Below are 26,048 nucleotides of genomic sequence, written 5' to 3'. Positions count from 1 at the left end.
TAATTGACCATATTAGCAAGTTCAACACCTAAAAATATTGCTTTCACCCTATATTAGAAGCTTTCTAAAGTAAAGACATTGACTACAAATAAATTTCTGGGAACCAGAGTGACAAAACCAACAGCGCTCAAGTCTTATGTCTGTGTAACAAAGGAAGTTAAACAGTCCCTCTTGACTTTTTTAGCAAATAGGTGAAAGCATGCCTATTCCGCAACAGCTGAGAATGTACAGGCAAATCATCATAGGATATCACACCTGTCAGACAAGTTTTAACAGCCAAAAAGTTTGGCTTTCTTGTTTCATTACTACCATGTAGAAAATAATTCTCAGAAATATATGTATGGTGGAAAAATCAATAAAAACCAATAGTGAAAGGAAAAAATGGAGAAATATTTATACTGCAGGGTGATGCCACTGTTGCACTAAAAACTGAACTTAAATGCAAAAGTTTGGAGGCTTTTTTAATTAAAAAAAACTAAATTTCCCTCCTCTAACTAGATGAAATACACTAATTTTATAGCTTAACTAGTTCATATTTTTTGGATGGGAGGAGAATACACGCAGTTTGGGAAGTTCTGATTAAAAAATAAACTATTCTTCATTGATTTTCAATGAAGATTTTTAGAATACAATAATAACCCCAAGCCTGTAACATAAGCCGGTGTTTTTCTAAATCTTTGTTGGTATAACAGAACTGAGTAGTATAGTGATTTCACAAAGTGAGAAATGCACTATAGAAGCCTCATTCTTCCTGCATTATACATATCAAATCCTTCATTAGTTTGATGTGAATGTAGAAAGTGGTTTGGGCACAAGCTTTGGCAAATATTTCCTGCTTCCTTCTGTGCCCAAGAAAATGGGGACAGGTGACATAAACACCTGTGTGATGCTAGATGAGCAAAAGCAGGACCCCATGTGCTACACCCCAACCTGCACTCTGTTCCTCAGTGGATGGCTAACCTCAAGCCTCAGGAAAGATGGATGGACATGTTGAGCAGGGGTTTTATTATACCGTTATACCAAACAACTGCAAATGTGGAAGTTTGAGCTCTTCCTATTGTGAAGATTCCTTCCTTAACTTCATACTAGGGTGAAATAAAAATGTTTTAGCATTTCATATGCATATTCATAGGAAAAAAGGGGATGATCTCTCAGCTTGCATAATTAGCCATGTAGTTGTGCTCTGGATACCCAACTGAAAACATTGGTAGAACAATTGTTTTCTATTTTTTGCTGCTTCACAGAGAACAGAATTATCACAAGCTCAGCATCTCCCCTGCAATATAGTCCTGCATAAAACCAGTGTATAATTTAAATAAAGAAAACTTATATTTTTCAGAATTTGAAAGAAAGTTCAAATTGAGGTTGACAAATGAGGTGCTGGGAGAGGCCTAATACAAATAAGATACCTATATACAGATCCATAAACAGGACAGTCTATTAGGACCCTGGAAACAGGACCCATTTCACTACTTACTCCTTCAGCCAAACATCTTCTGGAATCAAATGGAGGACAGCCAGTGATTCTCCTTTCCCAGACAAATTCCCCTTTCTCACTTACTTTACAGGAGTGACTATCACAGCCATCCTGGAGTGTTTCATTTGGCTGTAAAGATTTAAGGGCTGTTAGCTCTACACAGAACACAGAAACAACACAAGACGGTAAGCTTTGAGGATACAACCTGACTATTCCTTTACTGATATTTCAATTAATGTACCATGGTGGTGAAGTTTATAAAACATGGACATCATTAGTAAACCAAATTGTTTATCAACAAGTCATTATCTTCTGCTTACTTCCATAGCGATATTGATTACAGGTCAGTCAAGACTGCCAAAACCTCACATTTTTCAGCTCTAAACAGGGAAGAAATTTTCATTAACTTAAGAATTGTCTAAGTGAGAAACTTGGGAGTTTGGCCTATGCATTGTCTTTTAAAGAGACATGTGAACATCCGACTTGTTGCTGAGTTGGGAGCTTCTTTAAAAAAATACATAAAACCACGCACCCACACAGTGTCATAGAACCATTTTGGTTGGAAAAGACCGTTAAGATCATTGAGTTCAACTGTAAACCTAACACTGCCAAATGTACCACTAAACTATGTCCCTAAGCTCCACATCTACACAACTTTTAAATACCTGCAGGGATTGACACTCAACCACTTCCCTGGGCAACCTGTTCCAGTACTTGACAACTCTTGGTGAAGAAATTTTTCCTAATATCCAATCTAAACCTCCCCTAGTGCAACTTGAGTCAGTTCCTTCTCATCTTATCACTTGTTACTTGGGAAAAGAGGCTGATACCCACCTTGCTACAACCTCCTTTCAGGTGTTGTAGAGAGTGACAAGGTTCTTCCCTAAGCTTCTTTTTCTCCAAACTAAACCCCAGTTCCCTCAGCCACTTCTCAAAAGTCTTCTTCTCTAGACCCCTCACCAGCTTTGTTGCTCTTCCCATACTCTCCCCATCTAAGACAGCTCAGCAATAGAATAAAATAAAATATTACATGCTTCTTCTTGTGATAACCTGATAGGTTTTAACCAGAAAAAACATCCACTCCTGTTTAAGAACCTATCATGCTGGAGATATTTTTCAAAATTCACAATTTCCAACTTAAATTATCCATTTCTCATTTAACATTCGATTTTAAATTTCCTCTAAGTAGAAGTCTGAGCTCATACTCATATTTGATCTCATATTTATAATATTCATGCTTGCTATAATGTTCCTCTAGAATTTTGCACTGTGGTTTGAGGTGTCCTTTTTTTGCACTTATAAACAAGAAAAAAAAAAAAAAAAACAAAAACAAAAAAAAACCCAAAACACTTTCTTGAAAAACCATTCTGAAATATAAAAGGCACCAGTAACGCCACATTCCTTAACCAAAAAGGAGGAAAAGAAATGCATTTTCCTTGGGTTCACCAGAAGTCTGTGCTACATTTACATTTACCCATATACAAAAGAAAAGAGCACTTAAAACTCACCTGAAGGTATTTAAGCCTTCCATCTCTCAGCCTGATGCTACATGAAGTTGGCACACATTTTCCACAGCAAGACCCAGGGATTTCCTCCTTTCTGTAATTCTAGAAGGTAAAGGACATTTTTCTGGGTTTATTTTAAGTATGCTTCCTACAGTTATACGTAGAGGGTTGTTGTTGAGCTTTTTTTTAAATTAACTGGACAAAGTGATAGCTAGCAAAATGCTTTTATAAACAGCAGAACTAAACTAGTTTAATCTAATTAGTTGCACACTTTGGGTTTTCTGTTGGGTTTTTTTGCCTTTTTTTTTTTTTTTTAAAAAGCTATCATTAATCCTTGTATTGATTTATCATACAATAGGGAGAGAAGTTTATTTACAAGTACAAAGCCTCCTGTGACCACTATTATTTGACTGTAACAGTTGCAAGACCAGGTCCACTAAAAAACACATGACAGTAAGAGAGGGTAAGAAATGTTTTGAGTGACACACAGTTTGAATTTGTGCTGTGCAGGAGCTTCTCTGTAAAGCAAATAAATACGACCCATTGCAACCTCAAAAAGTAAAGTGTTTAAACAGTGGGCAGGGAAAGGGAAGAATAAGGCTAAGGCGGGAAATGTGGACTATGGAAAGAAAAAGAAAATGATCTGATAAAACAAGAAGGTAAAAAAAGCATCAGAGAGGATATGTTGTAATAAAACTAAAAAGGAAGGAAAGAGAGAAAGATAGAAAAGGCAAAAAGAAAAAGAGAGAGGGGGAAAGGAAGAAAGGGAAAGAGGAAAAATGGAGCCCCATAAATGGCACAGAAAGGAAAAAACAGTGGCAGGGAAAGGAGCATGGGAGAATGAGCAGCACTAGATGGAGAGGAAGAAAGGTATACAGTGGATAAGGAGGGGGGGGAGCAACCAGAAAGGAACTGAGTTAACACATGAAGTGTCCCACAGTAATGTCTCCAGCTGCTACACATAACCAACAGCTGCTTGTGATGAGCTGAACATTTTTTAGACAACAAACACTTTCTGGTTGAGTGAAGGCATGCATATTATCCATATGTTTTTTATAGAAAAAGAATTTGGGGAGGGTGGGGGTTTGCTATTAAATCATTGGAAGAAAACGTAGTTCATTGTTAGTTAGGTGGATTTGCTCTACTAGCAAAAATTTAAGCACCTAAAGTAGGTCATAAAATGACAAATAAAAAAAAGATGACCCTGATGAGCAGAATAATCTGCACTTGGCTGCACTTCAATTACCAGAGCATTTACTTTCACAGCTTCAGCATCCAGTAGAAAGCAGGTGCTCCTGAGACAGCATATACTCTTAACCCATGATTTTATCCATTATGAAGGAATTGTGTTTAATCTGGGTATACCACGAAATCAATGACTCTGGGACAGGAAAGATCCCAAGTATGTATGTGAATCTCACTGGCCTTAGGGGAATGAAGACATTCTGTATCTTATTTGATAGTTTTTCCCCTCCAGCTCCACAGATTCATTACAATGGCTACAAAGGGATATGTACACCTAGACCTGCAACCTCCCTTGGGTAGCTGCACATCTCCTAAACACAAGTTGTTCACAGTGCTTAATAAGCCCAACTGGAAATTACCCTTTCTTCAGAGTATTTTGTTTAGTCTGTACTTTTGGGTCAGGTAGGGGAAAAAAGCTGTTTGGGAATTGTGTGGGTGGCGAAAGAAGCAGGAGAGGAATGTTTCCCCATTTTTTTACCATGTATTTTATTGATTCCTCTACCTTTAAATTCTACAGCTGGCTTCTTGCATTGAAAACAAGATTTGATGTTTGTGTATTTTTGTGTGGGAACATACATACGCACATATGTTTCTGGCCACAGATTCATTCTAGCGTGTCTGGGTTTTTTTCATTGATCTGCCAGGTTATTTCTGTGGAGGTGAGGAAGATGCTCAGCACTGAGCTTGGTCATTTATTTTCCTTTCAGAGGCTTATGTCTATAATCATACCTCACAGGAGGGGTGATATTAGGGTCTAGAACCACACAAAGTATTCCAGATTCTCCTTTTTGTCACAGGCTACACTCACATCAGCAGATAAAGAGGGTCAAGGCCAGTTTTCTGGCCCTGCAGACAAGGGGAACATGTATGTCTAAACTGTATTCTCCCCACAAAACAGGCTGGCCTTGGGTTGTCCTAACTACTGACCTGTGCCCAGACATTATTTGGAAGTTTTCTAGTTAGAAAAGGCCAGTTTGGACACTGCTGACAATTCTTCAGGATGTTGCAGGACATAATTGGAGCCTGCAGTCTCTGCAGTCTTGCTCTGTTTAGTTTATTAGTACAGATGAAACCCCAGAAACTTGACTTACTACACTGTCCTTTCTAGTTCTACTTCAGGACTGAAAAGTGGACTCATCCAGAACTCTGCCCCTCTTTTTTGCAGGGACTCTGTCAATGTATGCCCCTCCTAGATAACAGCCTGGAATCCCATATGATCACATTGGAGATATGGCTTTTTGGTGCAACAGCCAGTGCTTGTGCAGGCCCTAGGTCTGTTTGGGCCTGTTGGGCTCCATCTCTTATCCAGAGAAAGGCAGAAGAAGGGGCATTTAAGCCTTTTCCTACGAAACTTAGCTGCTGCTTTGTGCTGTTCAGACAAGGGAAGACCTAAGCCAGCCTCTGCAACTTGCTTAGGTCTCCTTCTACTTGAGGTATTGGCGCTAAGAGAGAAAATTGCATGACTGAGCAGGACTAGTCAGGCACTCTGGTCACACTGTTGGTCAGTGGAGCAAAAACAGGAGCTATGTGCCTCTGGCTTTCCCAGCCAAGCTCATTCCTTGCAGATGACGGCAGCAAAGACTTCAAAAAGACCAGTGGAACTTACGGGGACAATCACCTCAAATCACCTAAGGCATGGCTGGGAACCAGACAATTATTGAGCCCAGCTATTAGACAGTTTGAAATAGTCATAGAAAAACCCCTAAGGATGGAGACCTGACTGAGCTGCTGGTCCCTGGAGGGACAGATAATACTGTAGGAAAGGAGACACAGCAGTTTCTGTTGCAAATGATTTGCCAAACCTTATTTTGCCCTAAAGGTAAGTAGTCTAAAATACACAATAAAATGTGCCTGTGGACCTGAGTACTCCAAAAAGTTACCTTTCTTACACTCTGGGTTTAGATCAAATTTGCTATATTTCATCTAATTCAGAGAAAGAAAAACATGGGACCATGACTTCTCAGAAAAACTTAAAAGAGAGGCAACAGGTCCCCGAGATGTACAAAACAAACTGCTGTATACAATGAAGAACAAGATGTTTTCATCAGACACATTCTTAACCAGAACATCCAGACCACTTGCACTTACTATTGGACATGGTTCACAGCTTATTTTTGTACATGTCAGAGTATATCTCTGAGAAGATATTGACTGGAGGGAGCAACGACATGTCGTGCATCGATCCACCATCAGGCTTCTCCATGGCTGAAACATTAGAACCAGTTTGTAAGTCAGCAGTGTCTCCTCAGCAAAAGTCAAATAAACAAGCAATTTTATTGAGGTTAAATCTCTTTCATTAAATCTTGCATTGCGATACTTTGCAAGAGAAAACAGAAAACCAAAGCCCCCACTTTCCAGAAACCCAAATTTTTGCATCTGTAATTCTACAACAAGCAGCATAGCATGAGGCTATTTTTCAAGTAAGCCCTTTATAATTCCTTAATCTGTAAAGTGGCATTGACATTTCTTTCTCGGTTGCTTACAAAGCTAGCAAGCAAGAAAGCAATCCTTGAAAGTGATGAGGAAGATTTTGTCATGAGCTATCCTAACTATCTATTACGTAGTTGCCACCACTTCATTTTTCCCAAGTGTAGTGAATTAGTTTGCCAATAAGTTTTTATTCTTGATCCATTGCAGCCCGCAGATCATGGGTATTTGTTATTGTTCTTGTAATACCACCTAGAATCTCTAGAGTTATAAAAGCTCAAAATTGAGAAAGGAGAAAGAAAAACAAAAACAGAATTACTGAGTGAAGAACTGGACTTGACCATAGTTACAAGCACATCAGTGGCTGAGCTGGCACACAATTCAAATTCCCTGAGCACTTGCCCAGAACCTTGTTTGCTCGATCTCATCACCTTTTCAAAGCAAGTAAACACAGCACTTAAAATGTAGAGCAAAAATGCCGAACTATTAAAAGGGAAACAAAAGGATGTGAAGTTACTAACTGGATTGCTAGTACTGAAAGGAATTCTAAATACAAAGTCTTTGTGCCTCCTAAGTACACAGCCTTTCATTTCAACACCAAAATAACAAATCCCTATGGTTGAAGGGACAAAATGGGAGAGGTCTATTCAAGATTTTCACAAAGAACTTCTATAACCTAATAAATAAGTAATAAATAAACAGACACTAAATATTGCTAAATTATAAAAACTTTGAGTTGTGCTTTGAAAGTCAATGGAATGTCATTGTTGACTTAATTTGGAAAAGGAATTTCCCATGCTACATATTATGCATATCCTCAAATCCTTTTTTTCTTGTTCCATACTAGTAAACACTCAGGGAACAAATGGAGCAAAACCAAGAAGCTGGCCAGAGTAACAGTGTAAAGGTACTGTGTTTATGGGTAGTACAGGGCCAATACACTGGCATATACACTGGAGGACAAATGTTCTGATTAAAGAATTTAGATTACATTTTTAATCTGCACCCCAGCACAACAGAGGTCCTCAGGTGTCAGTGGTTTTCTATAACGCACCAGCAATAGCTATTACTTCTTTTTGTTTTGTGATCTAGAAAAAAGATCCTCCACCTACAACATGATGGAGATGGTAATACCAATTAGGGAGATCCCTGCCTTTTGACACCTTAGCTTGAGACCTTGACATGGGACTCCAGCTTTCTTGGTTTAAACTTTTATAGTGAGTATCAGGTCATTAATCTGGAGGGTTCAAAGACTTTAATGGATGCAGGCATAAGGGCACACTCATAACATCTTCTTATGGGAGAGGGACAGATAGCAAATGTCATATGAAACTCCGTAGTTCTTGTTTACTGTCAACATTGGAAAGCATTCAGACACCACAGTGACAGTTCTAGTACAGACTACATGGCCTCACAAGGGCATTGGACCCACTGACACTGGTATTGCTCTACTGGTTAGTAGCTCCACATACATATGTGCAAATACACACAAAAGCCTTGCAAATCTGCAAGATGTCCTCGTCATGTTGACCTGTTTCAAAATATATTTGGATTTGTTCTCTTTACTCTCACAATTATACTTAATTCAGGCCCTCTAGAAGTAAATCCTTATCACAGAATGCCTCAGTAGCTCTAGGCTTTCGCATCATGAAGAAGGGGTCTATAAAGCCACAACTGATATTACGATTGATATCCTCAGTGGATCTTTTAATAGTTCTAACATTCCAATTGAATACAAAAAAAAAAAAAAAAAGATAGATAAAGTTGAGTTTATATTAAAATCACTGTTATGGGCAGGAACATAGGGCTTACTAGAGACATGTTGAAACAAAATCTTCACACACAAGTGCCTTGAAGTTCTGGGAGAAGGTTTTACCTTGATCCGAAGTTTGCATCACAGCTTAGTTCTATGATATTTATTTAATGTATTTAAAGGGATCAGCATGCAAATGGCTTTAACAATGGCTTTCTGTGAATAAGCACAGCTTGGCATGACAGATCTGAATGAAATAATGGATTGATACATCTTTTTCACTTTATATAATACACATATCACATGTTTTCTTGGCTCACTTAAGACTGAAATGTCAACATCTGCTAACCCAGTGTTAGTCCGTGCAACCAAAATAACCTGCATAAAGCCCAAATCTACTCAGATCTCCTTCAAAAATGCCACTCAGTAAAAGCCTGGGAAAACAGATGAGTGATATAGATAATCCTTTTGGTAAATACAGCCACCTGCTTGGAAGTCTGCAGTTAAAGCCCACAGCATTGTTAAGAACAGCAGAATGAATGCAATACACCAAATTACTGGAATATAATATTGGTAACCAGATACAAGGCAAAAATGTAAAGGGATTAAGGACACAGTCAGTTAACAGAACTGCAGTAAAAGACTCAAAACTTGGAACTATTCAGTGAATGAGTTAATGGAGCAAAGTTTTCCCTTGATATAAAATGAAACTTGAAACCTATTCTTAAAAGACCCAGAATAAAGGTTTTGAAATCCAGGAAGTATAAACTTCTGTGGACATCACATCTTCCTTCCTGACCAGAACTCTGGAACAGTCATTGAAGCAGAGAATAGTGTAAGACAAAGCTGTAGTAATGCCAGCTGCTCAAAAGCCTTCAGACATATAGTTAATTAGCTTACAATGTCATTAAATGAAGCTAGTTTAATTTAAAACATTTTAATATAAGCTCTAATTTTATTTTATTATTTTACTTAAAACGGCCACTTCATTTAGAAATCTTCCAAGATTATATCTCAACTCGAATTTCACACTCTCCATCCTGAGAAAGTATTTTGCTAACTGCGTTGTTGAATGCAAACTTCAGTAACGCTTGAAATTTGCGCCAGCAAGAGCACAGAAGTAATGTAACAGCTGGGGCCTACCTACACCCCAAAATCTTGCACAGGCAGCGTTTGATAAGGCAGCCAATTGTCAGGAAGAACAATAATACATTTTAAAAGCTGTGCTAAAAGAGAAGAAAAGAAAAGCAGTTGAGGAGACAGCTTTTATGGATAGCCAAATAGCAAATAAGAATGAGTCAAAAATGTAGTTTCAAAATGTCAGCTGAAACACTTCATGAATTATACCAATTTTGGAAAATTTTGTTAAGATCAGATTTTTTTTTCACTTTTGTAAAAGCTGAAATATTTTAAGTCTTCAAAAAACCGATACTTCTCATTTTGCTCTCAACATGACATTTTGTTTCAGAATTTTCTGATGCTTAATTTTTCAAAGTGTTCTGAAGTATTTTAAAACGCTTGAAAGCAGAAGAAAGACTTGACTTTACAGATCAGGTAAACATTTTGTTGGAAGAGAAAAAAATTAGTTGTTCATGAAAGAACAGCATGCAACTTCTTTTTTAACAGAATATGTATATATACACACATGCAGATCCTATATAACAGAAGGTGGCAGGAGCTAGCAGTTGCTATACTGCATGACATTTCCTACAAGTATGGGCTTTAGAAAATGCCACAACTAGTTTTGACAATATACCCTAGAGGAGACAAACAGACGAATCAAAGAGAAAGCAGATTATTTCAGATTTTACCACTTTAAAACCCTTCTCCCAGTGTTCTGACAAGAAAGGCAAAGTTATTCCTTGGATTTAATTCTACAGGGAAGTAATCCCCACACAGAATGATGGATGCTTGATGACAGGGCTTTAGCTCTAACAAACGGATAAACTTATGTCTATTGCCTATCAAAACCCCATCAAACCAGAAGAAATAGATGGAGAAAGGTTCTTTCTGCCATACCTCAAAAATCTAAATAGATTTGGGTAAATATACCTTTCAAATAAAGGAAAAAGACAGGCATACATTGACAGTGCAGGAATACATAGGTTAAAAGTTAGGTTAAATGACTAAAGAGGACCTGTTTCCCTGGGGGATGATGAGAATATTCAGAGCTCTTTGACACCAGAGGTGCTGCCAGAATATGGATTTAGGGAAACAATGGACAATTGACAGAGCTCTCCAAAGATAAATTCGGCATAAATGAGATCAGATGCTTAACTCCCATCATTCCCACTGTCATGGGCTGGGTTAAACATATCTTAATCTATCCATTAAATATGCAGTTGAGAAAAAATTTCCTCTGAGGGCATATCAGCAGGGATCTTGAAAGGGAAAAGAGGTCAAACAGTGAGGAAGCTCAGCTTTCCTGTTCCTGCTAATAGCCAAGGAGGGATACCGCTCCTTCCACACAGGTGGAGCAAGAGTCTCCATCCTTTTTTAATCTGCCTTATCCTCTAGGTAGAATACGGGAAGTTTTTGCTTCCCCAAAGTGGGCAAGGATCATTTTTGAGATTATCCCTTGCAGATAGTTTCCTGTGTGTTTGGTAGCCTGCAAGTCATTACACAACACAGGTTACTACAGTTTCTAAGCACTTTTCTCAAGCATCCTTTCAAGATAAGGAAACATTACGGTCCCCATTTTGCAAAGATATTCATTGTCATATAGAAAGTGTCAGGGTCATGAATTGGACATACACACGCTGTCCCCTTTGTCATTGCCTTTACCCTAAGGTCTCACTTGCAGAGATTCTATCTGAACAAAGCTGCCCTATATGCTTATGTGTATTCTGGCAAGTTTGTGTCCTTCAAAAGCTCATTCATATATTTAAATGTCTTGCCATCACAGCAAATAAAAGGAAGTGTGTCTTACCCCAATAACAGTACCATTCAAAGGACAACCATCCAGGGGTACTGAAAAAAAAATAATATTCCTTTTAGCATTATCATTATCATGACATTACCAAGAGATAATAAACCACAGGTATGCTTTTTGACTTATTAGAGTCCCAACTGAGGACATTTAGACCTAGTTCACTGTAAAGAGGCATAATTGAGCCGTCTTACATTATACCTTGAAAGGCAGCAATTTCTCAGTTATCCTGAATTCCACCTCCAAATATTTCTTGCTGAGCTGTTTTTTAACAAGTACATAGCACAACAGAAATCTTCCCCTCCAAGCCTCACACTCTCAGAAGATGCATTCAGTTTTTCTGCAACTTACAGCGTGTATTTCCCCTTCTCTCCCACTGCTAGCTCCTCACCCTGTTGTTGCATATATACTTGTCAATTAAACATGACTCGGAGTCTTCCCAGACTGAGGCCAATTAGCCAAATCTCCTGATCTGGACTTTTGCCCCAGGCCTATGCTAGGAAATGGCCACAGCCACAATGCTTAGAGACATTCAGAAGACATCAAGGCTGCATGCAAACTCCAAGTTCATAGCAGGCACTGAGGAGAGCGCTGAATCTTCCTAGGCCAGAAACATATCAAGACCCCTTGTAAATGTTTAACAATGCAGGCTAGAGCTGTAGAAACATAGCCTGGTATGCCTCTTTGAAGCAATGCAAAATACCTTCAACAGTAAGTAGTTCAAGAGGAGACAGTGAACATCAGTTGGAAAGAGAAAGTAATAGCAGCAGGATCTATTGTACTAAATGTCTAAATTATAAGGAGAGCTTAAAGAAGTACTATGCTTGCATAACATACACTTTTGAAATTGCTGTTAAGAGGCAGGAGATCAACACATGAGATGATTCATTCTCTAGTGATTCCATTTGTCATACACCAAAGCTTACCACATCTGCAGGAAGGACAGCAGTCTATTATTTGGTCACAACGTAGTTCAGTACCCTCTGGACAGTCAGGCACATCCATTTGAGAGCAAGAAACATTCTTTTGCTGTACAAAAACCTCATTGTTCACCCGGACACACTCATTGATAACACAACGGTTGAAGGGGGATCGCCACTCTGTGCCAACCTGATGGGAAATTGTAAAAGGATTAAATATAGGCAGCTGTATTTGTGCCACTGGATAGATGGAAGACCATCACAGTCAACATGCTGGTTTGCAAAGAGCACATTTACTGCATGAGGAACAGTCTGTCACCCAATTCTCCTAAAATCCTGACAGCTACAATCAGTTTATAGAACAGTCTGCTGCTTGGTTTGTGAAGTGTAGGAGTTACAGAAGTTTCCTTAAGTGAAAAATAAAGGGGCAGATGAAATAGCATGTGAAAAAGAAAAAGCACTCTTAAGTGGATTTAAATCTACGTTTGTTACCCAGCCGCTGGCTGCACTGCATTGCACTGTAGCCAAGCTGGCCCTCTTTCTGCAGGAACCTGCTGCACACCAGCTCTGCTAAGCCCAAAGGAGGCTTTGGCAATAGGCTCCAGACCTGGAAATACTTGCAAATGTAGAAGTGACCAGATTCTGTTGACAGCCTTACTGATTACAATCACCCGTGGGGCAGACAAGGCAGGAACTTCAGGAGCTATTATGGGAAGTATCACCACAGGCCAGAAAGAAGATGCTGTCACAGTTCAGCACTGGGAGGAGCTGATCACTGCTTTGAAGCTGTATGCTTCTTCCACTGTGAACACTCTTCGAATGCACTTCAAGAACAGTGAAAGTGAAAATCAGATCCCCAGCTCCAGTAAATTCAAACATCTTTGCTCAGAAAATTAGGGAATACTTTTCTCTCACGTGTTACATATTTACTTCTTTGTTACTGACAGGAGAGTTGAAAAACGACATAGCAAGAAAAAGACCCCAGAGTACAAGGATCTATTACTCCATTAGGACAACAGAAACCAGTAAGATACAGTGCGACATTAAAATAGGCCTTCTGCAGGCTTGTTTTATGAAGCAGAGAAGAATATTGATCCACATTAAGACATGCTCTTGGTAAAATCAGGGAAGGGGCAAAGCTGCAAAATGATACATTAAGATTTTTTTTAAAAAAAAAAAAGCAGACTGCTTTTGTAAAAGAAGCAATTAAAAATATTAAATATGTGAACAAAATATGAAAATGCAGACACATCATAAAGCACAACACTTAGAGAAGAAAAGATGGGGAAAAGGTGTATTATTTTAAACATATTTAACTTACTTTTCCTGCCTTTGTTGAATCCAAAGCTCTGCATAGGATTAAGCAATTTAATGCTACTAGTGCATGCAAAGACTTGCCAGGGGTGGTTGGGTTAGGGAAAGAACAAAGCAAGCAGCCTGAAGGAATTAAAAACATAGGCAAGAAAAGAAACAAATATTCATATAGCTTTCCCAAACGGTAAGGTATCTGCAGTGCATTTTAAATGGTTATTGCATGCACTCATTTCCCATTGGGTCTTTGAATCCTAAGGGAAGAGGCACACTGCTGAAAATAAATTGATATTTTGAACAGAAAACAAATGTGGCCTGGACCATGGTGGTCTGATCTGACATGCAGCAATCTTGCAGTCACAGAATAATTAATATTATTATCCTCTTTACTTCCTAATATGTCAGTGTATACCAAATAGGATATCCTATCTGAATAGAACTATGAAATTCAAGTAATCCACTACCCTGTCTACCTGCTCCTCATACAATAATACAAATTAATTGGGATAATTTAAACAAATAGCCTACTGCCAGAGAAGCATCTTGCCCTATCGACATTCTTTTGAGCTACCATTTGTGAAATTAATAATTTTACACAAAAATATTGCTTCCTTAGAGCCCAAAAACAGTGTGGAGGATTTTCTTGTTAGGACCAAGTAAGTCACATGCCCCAGAAAACATTGTTTTTCAGCACTGTTTGATGTACAGAAGAAACAGCTCACATTTTCTTCACCTCCTTCCACGGAGAACAAAATAATTTCAGGGAACTTCTGCTAGAAGAGGAAGGGTCCACGCTACCACCACCTCACCTCATGCAAACGAGAGTCTGCATCACCCCGAGACCAGAACAGTTGCTCTTCACAGGCAGTCTTCTGGCATTTCCCACAACACTCCCCTTCTTGGACAATATACTTGTAACCCTGTAGAAGAAAAGAAAAGGACTGACTGATCCAGGAATATGATACAAATGAGGAGATTAATCCTCAAAGAAAGCACCGGGATAAATGTTTAATATTAGCAACTATTTACATAAAGGGGAGTTTGAAAACAGAATTTTAAGGCCATGTGCTGCTATTACAGAACAAACAAGTGGTCCACCCAGCTCAGCATCCTGTTAAATGGTTAACATCACCTGTCAGAAAAAATAAATTAAAATGCATGCAACATTAGGAGCAGAAATTCTTATCTCATTAGTTACTGCTTAATATATATTTTGAAGACATATTCACTTCAGCTACATGGACTAACTAGGTAATATCCTTGCTCAGGTCATGCCAATCAACTAATGGGCCTTTTGAGGGTATCAGCTTCTCTAGCACGGTATGGAGCACCACTTCTTGAGCACAGAAAAGGCTGAAGGTGCCTAATAATAATAATAAAAAAAAAATCACCCTGAAAGATATTCCTTTTGCTAGGATCTGCTCAAATACGTAAGAGCACAGAGATATGCCACAAGACAGAAAAAACCAATGACATAAACAGGCAGAAATGGAAAGGGAAGAGGTAAAAGAGAAATGCTTTCAGACGACCCTGAGCTATGTCAACAGCATTTAGCAGCAGTCATTTCCAAATGTCAGTTTATTGTATGCCAGCATTTTCTTTCATGCATTAGCACGTTGTAAAGACCAAGTCTTTCCAATAATATGGCCCTACAGAGTGCAAAAGGAAGAAGTACATCCACTTCCAAGGGTGATTATCAAAATTGCTGCTATTTGGTAGATTTTGAGAGAAAACTGTATGTGAATGTTAAGAATACAGTTTTTAAAAAATCAGTACCTCAAATGGCCTCTCTTTTCATATATGAGTCATACATAATTATGAGAACTTTTATTGGGTATTTTAAAAATCATTAAGAGAGAGATATATAAAATACTATTTTACAGCAGAAAAAGAAATTCTAAGAGCATCTTGGATGTTAATCAGCACTAACATGTCCCCTTTCCACCCCTGAGGATTCAGCCTGAGCACATTCAGACACCTGACTGCCCTGTGCTGAAACAGAGGGAAGGGCTGGTCAGACAAGTAGTCCAGGGACCAGTTTTGACTGAACATTTCATCTTTCCATCTCCTGAAGCAACTAGCCAAATATTCAACCACTGGAATATCTAACTGAAAGCAAGGAGCTGTAATCAAATTTAGAAATAATATATTCCACGTTTAATAGCTAGGCAGTCTCTAAGGGGCAAAATGTAAAAATGTAACTCTGATTTCAATACAGAGTTGAAGGAAAGATGTTCTGTCAAAGAAAATATTGTTCATGTGAAAAATGTCCATGAAAATAAGCATCACTTTATTCTGGTCAGCCCCTTTGAACTGAAATGCTGAAGTATTCCCAAATGTTCCCTCCCCCTTCATGAACTGTCCTTGATTCGCAATATGAAGCACATTAGCAAACCTTGATAATCAGCAGACTTTCATATGGAAGTGCATTTTGTATAATGTCATAAAATGTAATACCAGAGTTTGACCTAGCTTTGCAGAAAAAGTTGTGCCATTGAGCATTTCATTTTATATGACTTTTATCTGCTAAATACATATCTGAAGTATCTGAAATATGGGATACAACTTATTTCTGCGGCAAACTCAGAGAAGTAAAACTCCATGAGGTTTTTATGCCCAGAATAAAGCAAAATCCAGCTGCAGAACTCAGATTTCACTAAGTTGGTTTGAACACAGCCCGCTAAAGTGCAAACAAAAAGGTGCTATGCGGCAGACTCCAGGGGTGATTTGCACCCCTAAGGCACTGACAAAGATGTTGGTTTTGAACAGTTCAACCTGCCTGTGTGGCCCGTTTGGTGCTTAGTGCGTTCACAGTATGGGGGCTCTGACTCCTAAGGGGAAGAAACACTGGAGATCACAGCTCCTGACCTCAGCACCTGCTGAGATTCTCCTAACACAACCCCTGAACCACCACAGACTACAAACCCATCTCAGAAAACAAACCTGCAGACTGCGGTAGTCTACAAGCTCCTCAAAAAGCCGACCACCCATCTGTACTTGAGCAGTAAGGCCAACAGTGATTGCCTGCTGTCACAGACACTTCACAGCACGGCAAACATTTCACCATCAGAAAACGCACCTTCTTTTTACCTTACACCATGGAAATTTGGGTCCAGAGGAAAAAAAAAAAAAAAAAAGCTTTACGTTTAATTCTAAAGGTGGTCATTTTTAAGGTTGCATCTAAGAAAAGGATAATGTAGTGTTCATTTTGAGGCTGACGAGGTGGGGGTGTCCCAGTTAGATGACTTATGTACAAAGAGTATATGTTACCGGGATTATTCCTGAGCTGTACCATCTATGAACATGAACATCTGACAAGTCTCGTATACTGTGCTGTTGAAGGTTAACATTAGACTGAACTAGGCAGAGTAAGCAGTATCCATCTCTTCTTTCATTGTTTTTCATTTTCTGGCATATAGAGATGCCAGTGTTTGCCATAGTTTGTTCAAGGATCCACTTACAGTCAATATTCTGTTGTTCCCTACTTTTATTGGACTGGACCCGCTGCTTTATTCTCCTCCACGTTGTGATCACTTTTTTATTTATTTTTTTTTCCCCAAACACAGACTTCAAACAGGGAATTAAAATTCAGAAGCCCTCAGTAAGTGTACGACTGCCCATCAAACTGAAAGGCAGATTGCTGTCCTCAGGACTAAAAAAATGCCCTGGGAGGTAAGGGATAAGGCAACACAAGGCAGCCCTTGCATTTGAACAGGTGCATGTGGGTGACTTGAGAGCGATAATCAGCAGCTGTGACAGAGAACCTAACAAGTGCTCAGTTATGCTGCCAGATCAGGCTGTTTAATCAAACACAAATGCAGAGATAAAGCTCATCTCCCGTGCAGAGGGTGAAAGCATATGGATTAAGACCTTTGCGGGGGGATGGATTTTGTGTGCTTTTGAACTGGAGCTTAGCTTGTGACAAACAAAAGAGGAATGCAGATTAATTCTGTAGCATTCAGAGAATGCACATTTTTCATTGCCTACTCAAGGCTACTAGAGGGATCCACACAGACTATGGCTTGGCATATTTGTGCACTCCCTCTTTTGTTTTAGGGTTTCTCAGGATACGTAGTTCATCTTTTCACAGGTGCTAAGGTTTTGGCCAGAAAATTCTGTCAGCTGCCTTTTGGCCACAAAGCAAGCAAGAAAGGACAGAAATCATTCCTCAATGTAGTATTCTTAAGAAGGCTTCAGTATCTGCCTTATACATATTGAGGTGACAGTACCTAGAGAGGGTAGGAGGAACCAAAGAGAATGAAAATTACAAGAGTAGACTGAGGAAAACCCAGTAGGAACGATATAAATCAACTTGAAATGATGAAAGCAAAATCTTCAGTGGTGAAGAATCAGCACAATTCTAGAGATTTCCCTGGAGCTGCATTCATTTACCCCAGGAGAGGACTGAATTCTCTGTTTGCAAGTCTCTAGAATATTAAAGTATCATTTCCTAATTTCCATAAAAAATTATGCTTAAAGTGCAAGTACTATGTTTGAAATTACCTCCCAACAAGACTTTCACAGTTTTTAAATGAGATCCTGAACATTTAATATCCAAACAACATTCTTCCTTTTACTTTAGTTTCTTTGACCCCCTTAATATAGATTATTAAGCCACTTACTACCATGCATTACATGCTACTTCAAAGGAAAATATCCATTTGAAATATTGAAGATTAAAGCCACAGCTTTTGTAGTCAGAATCTATTACAACCATAATTCACTATGCCTTTGCACATAGGCTACAAATGTTCTTTATTTTAATTTAATTAATCAAGAGGTTTGAAAATCTAACATAACTAATTTACACACACTTAGCCAAATGGCTTTGTCTTAAACACTTATGCCAGAAAATTATGCTTCGTTCTTCTCATAATCATCTAATACTTTAAATTATCCAGTACTTTAAATCACACTCCTTTATAGCACTTACAAAGTGCCTAACTCCAAGAACACTGACAGAAATTAAGCAAAGCAAGTGCTTCCTTCACTACTACTGATCTTAAGGTGCTTTAAAAGCTGTTACCCTGTTTATCACCATGACTCTCTGAAGGGATGTAGTCTGATACACTCTCAGAGAAATAATTTCACTGCCGTCACTCCTCCCTGTGGCACATGCAATAACTGCAGCAATCACCTGCTTGCTTTCTCACAACTTTGGTAAGGGAAAGATAGTACAGAAAAAGTGAGGGGACTATGGCATACAATGAAGCAAATCCACACCTGGTTTGCTAGTGAGAAGTCTGTGTTTGCTGTTATAACCTCCTTAGAGAACTGTGGGATTGGTTCATTTCAATGAAACATCCACTCTTTTTCCATATCGTTTCTTGCTAAAACTACAGATACAATTTGAGTTTAATTTTATCATGCTCAGGAGAACAGTAGCACCATTCATTCATCAGGGTGAAGGAGTTAGTATATTCATTACTTTGGGGTTTTTTCTCTCTTTTTGTGTAGCTAGATAAAAACCTGTAAGCTGTTTTCCCAGCAGTCAGCTGACATAGACAACAATGATACTGCACAACTTTAGGACCAGGCAATGGAATTAATAACCCTGAGCAGCAGAGAGTTTGGACATCATCTTAGTAATGATCGATGATTAAAGCATGTCTTTAATGTCAATACGACTTTCAATGACATCCAATCTAAACTGAAAAATAAGCTTTAAGGCCAATTCAAACCGGATAACAGAACTTCTTTAGTCCTTAATATGTATATCCACTGAATCAGGAATAAGCAGAGGAAAAAAAAAAATTGAGCTCTCCAGGTTCTCCAACAGCTATGGTTTTGGTTGTACAACTCTGATAACCATTAAATGAGCAGAAGAAATGGCAGATTCCCAAAAAGAACTGGCATGGCTTCCACCAAGGCTGTTTTGTTTGTTTTAAAGAAAGGTTTTTGACACTGCAATGGTTACAGCCGATTTGCCAAGAAACTGCAGCTTAGCATTAATAATACTTTATTAGAATAATAAATTATTGATGAAGCTATGGCTATCAACCAAAACACAGCCAGATACTTTAGATCTCTTATTTCATAGTAATTCATAGTAATTTCATAGTAATTGCCATACTAGAAACAAGTCCCTTCTATAAACGGAAATTGAAGGAATTGTCTTGCAACAGCTGAAAGCTCTCACATCTGCACTCATGGTTTTCACTGCATTGAGCATCCTCAAGCTTTCTCACCAAACCTTACTTTGCAGAAAGAGCACTAGCTGGATTTTGTAATTTTGTAATGGATTGGGGGTTTTGCTTTGGTTAATATAGTCAAATTTCAGTGCATGATTTACTGTTTTAAAATACATGTTAGTGTAAATTCAAATAAGAATTTAAAACAAGTCAGGCAGTGTAGGGTTCCTACAGCAACATTAATTCAGCCATGAGGTAAGGCACATATATGCTCTATGCCCATGGTCAGTCTTTGACTCCCAGGCACATTATTAATGACGTCTTTCCAAAAGCAAAAGGAACAGCTCTAACTTCTCATAGCTGTATATACAAGGTTTGCTAATGAAGAGCTTTCTTCCAAATGTAACTGAACAAAAGCAAGGATGAAGAACACATATTGTGTCGATTTTTCTTAGCCTCTGTTCTGAATGCAACTGCACCAAAGGGACTCACAAAAAAAAAAAAAAAAAAAAAAAAAAAAAAGCAGACTTCTTAAAACTGGTTAAAAGGTTTGGGAATAACAGTGGGAAATGGGCTGCAAAGATTTGGAGACTTGGCAGAGGAGGGAAATGTGTATGCCATATTTGTTTGGAGATTCACTGTATTTCCAGCAAGAAGGAAAAAACCTACTCCCGAAGCAGAAGAAAACCAAGTGAATTTTGTCTCACATGCAGCACTAGATAACCCAGAACATCACAGCAGCATCCCAGTCAGCCTAGTGAATCAAACACAGAAGGAGCACCTGTCCCTTCAGATAGTTAAAGGTTTTGCAGTTATTGCTGTAGTATGCCCTTCTTTGCACTTCCCACTGACAAATTCCAGCTGGTCACCTCTAATGACACCAGGGCAGTCTGTTGAGTCACAGGCCAACATGCAGACTTTTATCAGCTACAGGACCACTGAAAGCACTGATAATACAAGACATATTTGGAAATGCTTGGTGCTTAGCCAACTGTTTGAATTTTGTGTGGCCTAATGCAATATATAGCCCAACATGAACATTTAAAAAGCAACTTGGAAATCTGAATAGCATTAACTAGCTCATCTTTGCTTCTTCACTGAGGCAAAAAACCAAATTAGCTTATTCTGGGCTTCACTTCATGGTTCAGGGAAGATTAAACCCATGGGGAAAATTCATGGGTCAGCAAAAGGCCTGCAGAGAATATTCTGAGTCCCAGACAGCCACATCTGGTTGCTCGACATGGACCTTGTGTCCCGTGCAGCTTACTCAACTTGCAGATCGTGAACATACCAGACCACAGAATAAGGAGGAGATGCTTCAAGTCAGATGTGTCTTTTCCTGAATGGAATTGGCTAATACCATGAAGAACTATCTCAGTTAATCCATGTATATACTGAAAGCTTTAAAAAGTGGCAAAATGTTTTTGATATTTGCAACACAACTTCTCCGGCCATGGCAGTTGGCAAGGAGTGTGGGTTGTCAGCATTTGGCTGGGCAACATCATCTGCCACCTGCTTTTTCTGCAGACCCAAGCTGTGTATTTCCACTGTCCTCACTGACTGACCCAACCACGTTAACCTCACAAAGCAAGGACATGAGAAGGCTCAGGGACTATGGGTACAAGGTACTAGATACCAGAGTAAAACGCAGCTCTAGGGCACCACATTTAATTTTACAGTGATTTTTTACTTCCTTGATCTCCACATTATGCTAGGGTGAGGAATGTTAGGGATGTAAATTGGGTAGTTTAAAGTATAAAAACCATTTTGAACTTTTCTTTGCACAAATCATTTTATTGTCAAAGTCTTCCAATCTATGACATGGCAAGTCCTGCTGACTTTTAACCAAATTCCTTTGACCCTTTTAGAATTCTTCTACCAACTTTTAGTACCAAGTATCTGTCGTCTCCTACCGGACCAGCTATGTCAATATAATAAAGCAGTTCATACTTCCTTTGTGGGCTTCCAAAAGTAGACCACATAATTTTATAGCATCTAGCAGATGTCTGAGCATAATAAAGGCCACAGCATGTGGTGTTATTACTGCTGTAATGGGCAGTGCTGAGCAATAGATGAATCTGAAACTCTTCAGAAAGCGAACTTCAGCTACGAGTCATTTGAAATTGAACTTCAGACACCATGAGTATTTATTGTGCAAGTGGTGTAAATGATAGATACTTCAGGATGCAGTTCTTTTATTTAAATATAAAATAAACTTGTCACTGATTTCCTTGGCAGCAGGATATATAATACTAAAACAATAACCCTAATATAAAGTCAGTAATGCTCAGGCCCTCTTAGACTCTGTTCCCAAGATAATTCGTTGCTACAACACTTATTTTCTATTTTTCTCAGGTTTCTCTAAACACACAGGTTTAAAACTAATCATTTCAGATCCCCATCAGGGCTCTGCTGGCTAAGGTACTGGTTTAAATGTTACTCACCCGAGAGCAGAACGAGTTACATGCTTTGTCATGACACTCCATCATCTGAAGTCCTGTAACATCATCCCTCATACTAGTGCAAGAGCATTCCCTGCAACCATCTTCCCAGGTTGTCCCAATGGAGTAGACTATGTTGTTGTGCACACACACCTATTGAATGCAAAAATTAACAAATAAAAGAGTACAGTGGTGCTGTAAGGGCACACTGCTGGCTCCAAAAAGCTGCTTTTTAAGATGTGAAACCTACCATAAATTTTATGGAATACTTTGAACCCAGTAGAAATAGTACAGGTCTTAAAATTGTGGCCACTCTGTTAAGGAAAGGAAAATAAGGGCAACCAAAGCTGTTGTTTTATAAAGAAAAAATTGGAGAATTTTATCTGCAGTCAGTGGAATTGCCCAAGGTCTGACTCAGTTTCCCTGGAAGTATAACGTGACCCAATATGTAGAGACAAGAAACAGTGGGTCCTGTAGAAGGTGCTGTGCAAGTAAAATCTTTTCCAGCTAAATCAGCTGATCTGAAAAGATCCTACTTTGTACTACAAGCATTCATTCTCTTTTACCCTTAGGCCATCACAGCCACCACAAAAGTAGTGCCATCTCTTATACTGCACTTTCTATTAGTAAATTTTACAGCATGTTATTAGAGATGAACATCATTTAATTTTATAGATATAGCAAGTAAGTCACAGAGACATAAAATTACTTATGCAAGGTCATGAACTACTTAGCAACAGAAAATAAAGGCTAGATCTCCTGAGCTGCAAGACACTGTAACCCTATGTTAAGCTATTAGGTAAGGCTGCTTCAATGAAAAGGTTACATTGCACCGCAACCTCACCTTTAAGCAACCTTATCTTAAAGGTTAACATAAGAACTTAATAAAAGGTTGGAAAAATAAAGAAAAATATATCCTGGTGAAGCTTTAACAGATTCAGGTATTAATTTGCCAAAAAGTGTTAAATAAGGTAACAGGTGTCCCAAATATTTCAATAAAGCTAGTATAGGAATGAAAGAATATATAGTAACTGCACGGATCCAAAATCATGTACCTCTGTTATTAGAAAAAATTTATTTTTTTTTAAATTACCTCTGAAATTCCTAATGCTTGAATGACCTTAAAGTTTCAAATGTTTTTGGTGGGCGTATGTATATATACATATTAAATTTGATTAGTATGTATATATATATACATATGTATATACATGTGTGTATGTATATATATATATACAGGCATATAAACAATATTTATATAATATAAAAAAATCTGATTCTCCGGAAGTCATAAAAAATGGGTTGATTATGTCAGCATAAATGACTATAATAACACAAGCAACAGTGTGATGCCACAGTATATTTCTCTCAGACGCATGTAAATTAAAAATACCCTGGCATCATTAGCTGGTGGTCTCATTGGGGGTTGTTAACACCTAGCTACCCGCTTACTTTGGTGGTGTTACTCCATGTATAAAAGATGCTCTCATCTGTGGAAATGACACTTCATTCCCCTTACCCTGCCGGGAACACAGGTGGTAGATACACAGCCGCAGTCGTTGGTGAGAGATCTGGAGAGATATCCCAGAGGGCAGCTCACTGTGGAGTTTGTACAGCTGCAGGTACACTCGTATTCATCACAGCACTCCGTCTTCTTAACAGTCAGCTCTCGATATGGTGGGCAGGAAGGTCTTTGAACTAAGCTGCATGCTTCTCTGTTACACGCTGGCAGAAAAAGGTAGGTACCACATCAAGCACACAGCATTTCAGAGCGCTGCGAGCAAACAAGACAGTTCTCTGGCAGCAAGGCACTAATTAGTACCGCAAACTGTTATAAATCTACTTAAAGACTAAGTAGTAATGCAGATATAAAAGACCAAGGTCAAAGATTGTGCTGCAGGTTCAGGAGAAGTTCCTACCCTGCCAAAATTTCCTTGTCTCACATACAATCAAAAAGATTTATAAAATAAGCATAAGGGTCGGAGCACACACTTCCAAGAGTAAAGTGCTTCTCTTTTCCTTAATTCAAAAGTATACTCAGAAAGTGTCAACAATACCCTTCTTCCAAGTCTGTGAAATCTTTATGTGTCCATTGGCTCCAAAATTAAACCTTTCAGAGGGAAAAAATGTCTAAAGGAAGTTGTTGTGAGTGTTGCTCAAATGCAATGTTCCAGGGTCACTCCCTGCTAAAAAAAATATATACATAAAAAAAATATAAAATCTTACCACATGTGTAATTTGGTCTGCATTCTCCAGGGTTGGTCAGAGCAAGCTGCAGGCCAAATTCACAGACAGGGGCAGGAGGCAAATCACAGGAAACCAGATCACAGACTAAGAGAAATTGAGAGAGTGTTTAAGACCACGCCTGACTAGTCAGTTCTCAAGAAAGGACACACACGCACATCCCCATTAAACTTTTTTTCCTTATGCTCAATTGCTATCCTAAAATATGAAGTAAGTTAAGAGTTCAGCAGGTCAGAGTTTGTTTTCAAAATAACTTAGGGGACAGTTCAAGCTTGGGTTATGAGGATTACTGTTCTAATGTTATATTTAATGTGCAAATATAGGCTATGCAAAAATAGATACTTGAAAAAAGACCATCCTAATGTCATTTAGACAAAAACAAATTGCTCCATTCCTTTCCTCATCTCTTACAGAAAGAGGGACACAGTCAAATTGGAAGTGAATGGGTATTCACGTTCCCAGGAGTTGTTTATTTTTCCACACAGATGATTGTACAGTAGTTTCAAAAATAGAGTATTGCATTAAATCAAAAAAGGCCTTGTATACCTTTAAAGCATCTAGTAAAAACAGGGACGAAGAAGATTCCAACAGTTTATGAGAACCTACCACACTCGTACTCAGGGCAGCACTGGCTGGGGTCCCTGCGCAGACGAGGGACTTCACAGGGACCACAGAGAACAGCTGGAGTAAGAAGAGAACATTCATAAAGTAAGTTTGGATAAGAACTAGAAAACTAGGTAACAAAAACATCAATTCACATCCAATCATACTCAGAGCTAAATGAATTTACGTTTGGCAGTAGGGCAAGGTTGGACCATGCAGTTTACTTTCTGGTTATCAAGACACGTGCAGATCTTGCAAGGCTCATTGGCAGGAATCCATGTTTCCATGTGCTGTATGAAAAACAAACGAGAAAACAAACAACAGATTGTTAGAAAGAAATCAAATATTCTGGTCACTGGTATGTTAGCAATGGGAGTGGGTAAGGGTGAGTAACATGAATTTGGAAAATCAGAATACTATGCAGGATTGTTTGGTTGCTCTGTTAACAGTAAGAACCTAAGGAGATACATAATTCTGAAATGACTGTAGTGTACCAATTTAGCAAAAGATGTAAAGAAGGCATGAATGGGATGAGGAATCACTATTGTTTTAAGCATGAAAAATGCCTGGATGCTATAAACACAATTGCAGGCTATTGTGAGTAACAGTGGACTCCTGCAACTACATACCATGATTGGATGTTCAGTGATAATAAGGGAAACAACAATATTTTAGGAAATACCTAGAAGCGGTTGCTTTCCCAGATTAGTACTATTTAAACACAGAGAAGTAAACAGTGCGTATTTTTTAATAAGAATATGTAGGGTGTCATCCCTTGACTTCCCAGCGGACTGAGGACTGGAAAAGCACTATAACAACACCAGATCTGAAACCATCACTGCGGTGATTACCTGGAGGTAATAAGCGCGTTCAGCAACTGCCAGTAAAGTGTATCACTATTCAACCACTGCCCCTCCTCATGAGAGAGAGGAAAATCATTGATGTTAAAGATGTATTTACCTATAAAAAGCTATCCACGCTTAACAGCCATGTGAATAGGGCGGTAAGAGTGAAAAGATACACTATGAGACAATAACAATTTGCACAATCGATCCAGGTTCTGGG

General features: G+C 38.6%; 1 protein-coding gene across 1 annotated transcript in view; it reads right to left on the bottom strand.

Annotated features, from left to right (window-relative positions):
* Window positions 1-26,048, bottom strand: part of VWF (von Willebrand factor) — a 144,130-nt gene that overhangs the window by 7,001 nt on the left and 111,081 nt on the right. Inside the window, exons 40-50 of the mRNA XM_056341104.1 lie at window positions 25,171-25,273; window positions 24,987-25,061; window positions 24,363-24,467; window positions 23,656-23,861; window positions 22,143-22,292; window positions 14,377-14,487; window positions 12,263-12,446; window positions 11,337-11,377; window positions 6,316-6,432; window positions 2,986-3,084; window positions 1,478-1,606 (exon numbers count right to left, since the gene is read on the bottom strand). Coding sequence (XP_056197079.1) covers window positions 1,478-1,606; window positions 2,986-3,084; window positions 6,316-6,432; window positions 11,337-11,377; window positions 12,263-12,446; window positions 14,377-14,487; window positions 22,143-22,292; window positions 23,656-23,861; window positions 24,363-24,467; window positions 24,987-25,061; window positions 25,171-25,273 — 1,320 coding nt within the window. The remainder of the gene's footprint in view (window positions 1-1,477; window positions 1,607-2,985; window positions 3,085-6,315; window positions 6,433-11,336; window positions 11,378-12,262; window positions 12,447-14,376; window positions 14,488-22,142; window positions 22,293-23,655; window positions 23,862-24,362; window positions 24,468-24,986; window positions 25,062-25,170; window positions 25,274-26,048) is intronic.

Source organism: Falco biarmicus, chromosome 5 (assembly GCF_023638135.1).
Source record: "Falco biarmicus isolate bFalBia1 chromosome 5, bFalBia1.pri, whole genome shotgun sequence".
Classification (NCBI taxonomy): domain Eukaryota; kingdom Metazoa; phylum Chordata; class Aves; order Falconiformes; family Falconidae; genus Falco; species Falco biarmicus.
Note: the sequence above shows the minus strand (reverse complement) of the source record. Positions and strands in the feature narration are given on the sequence as shown.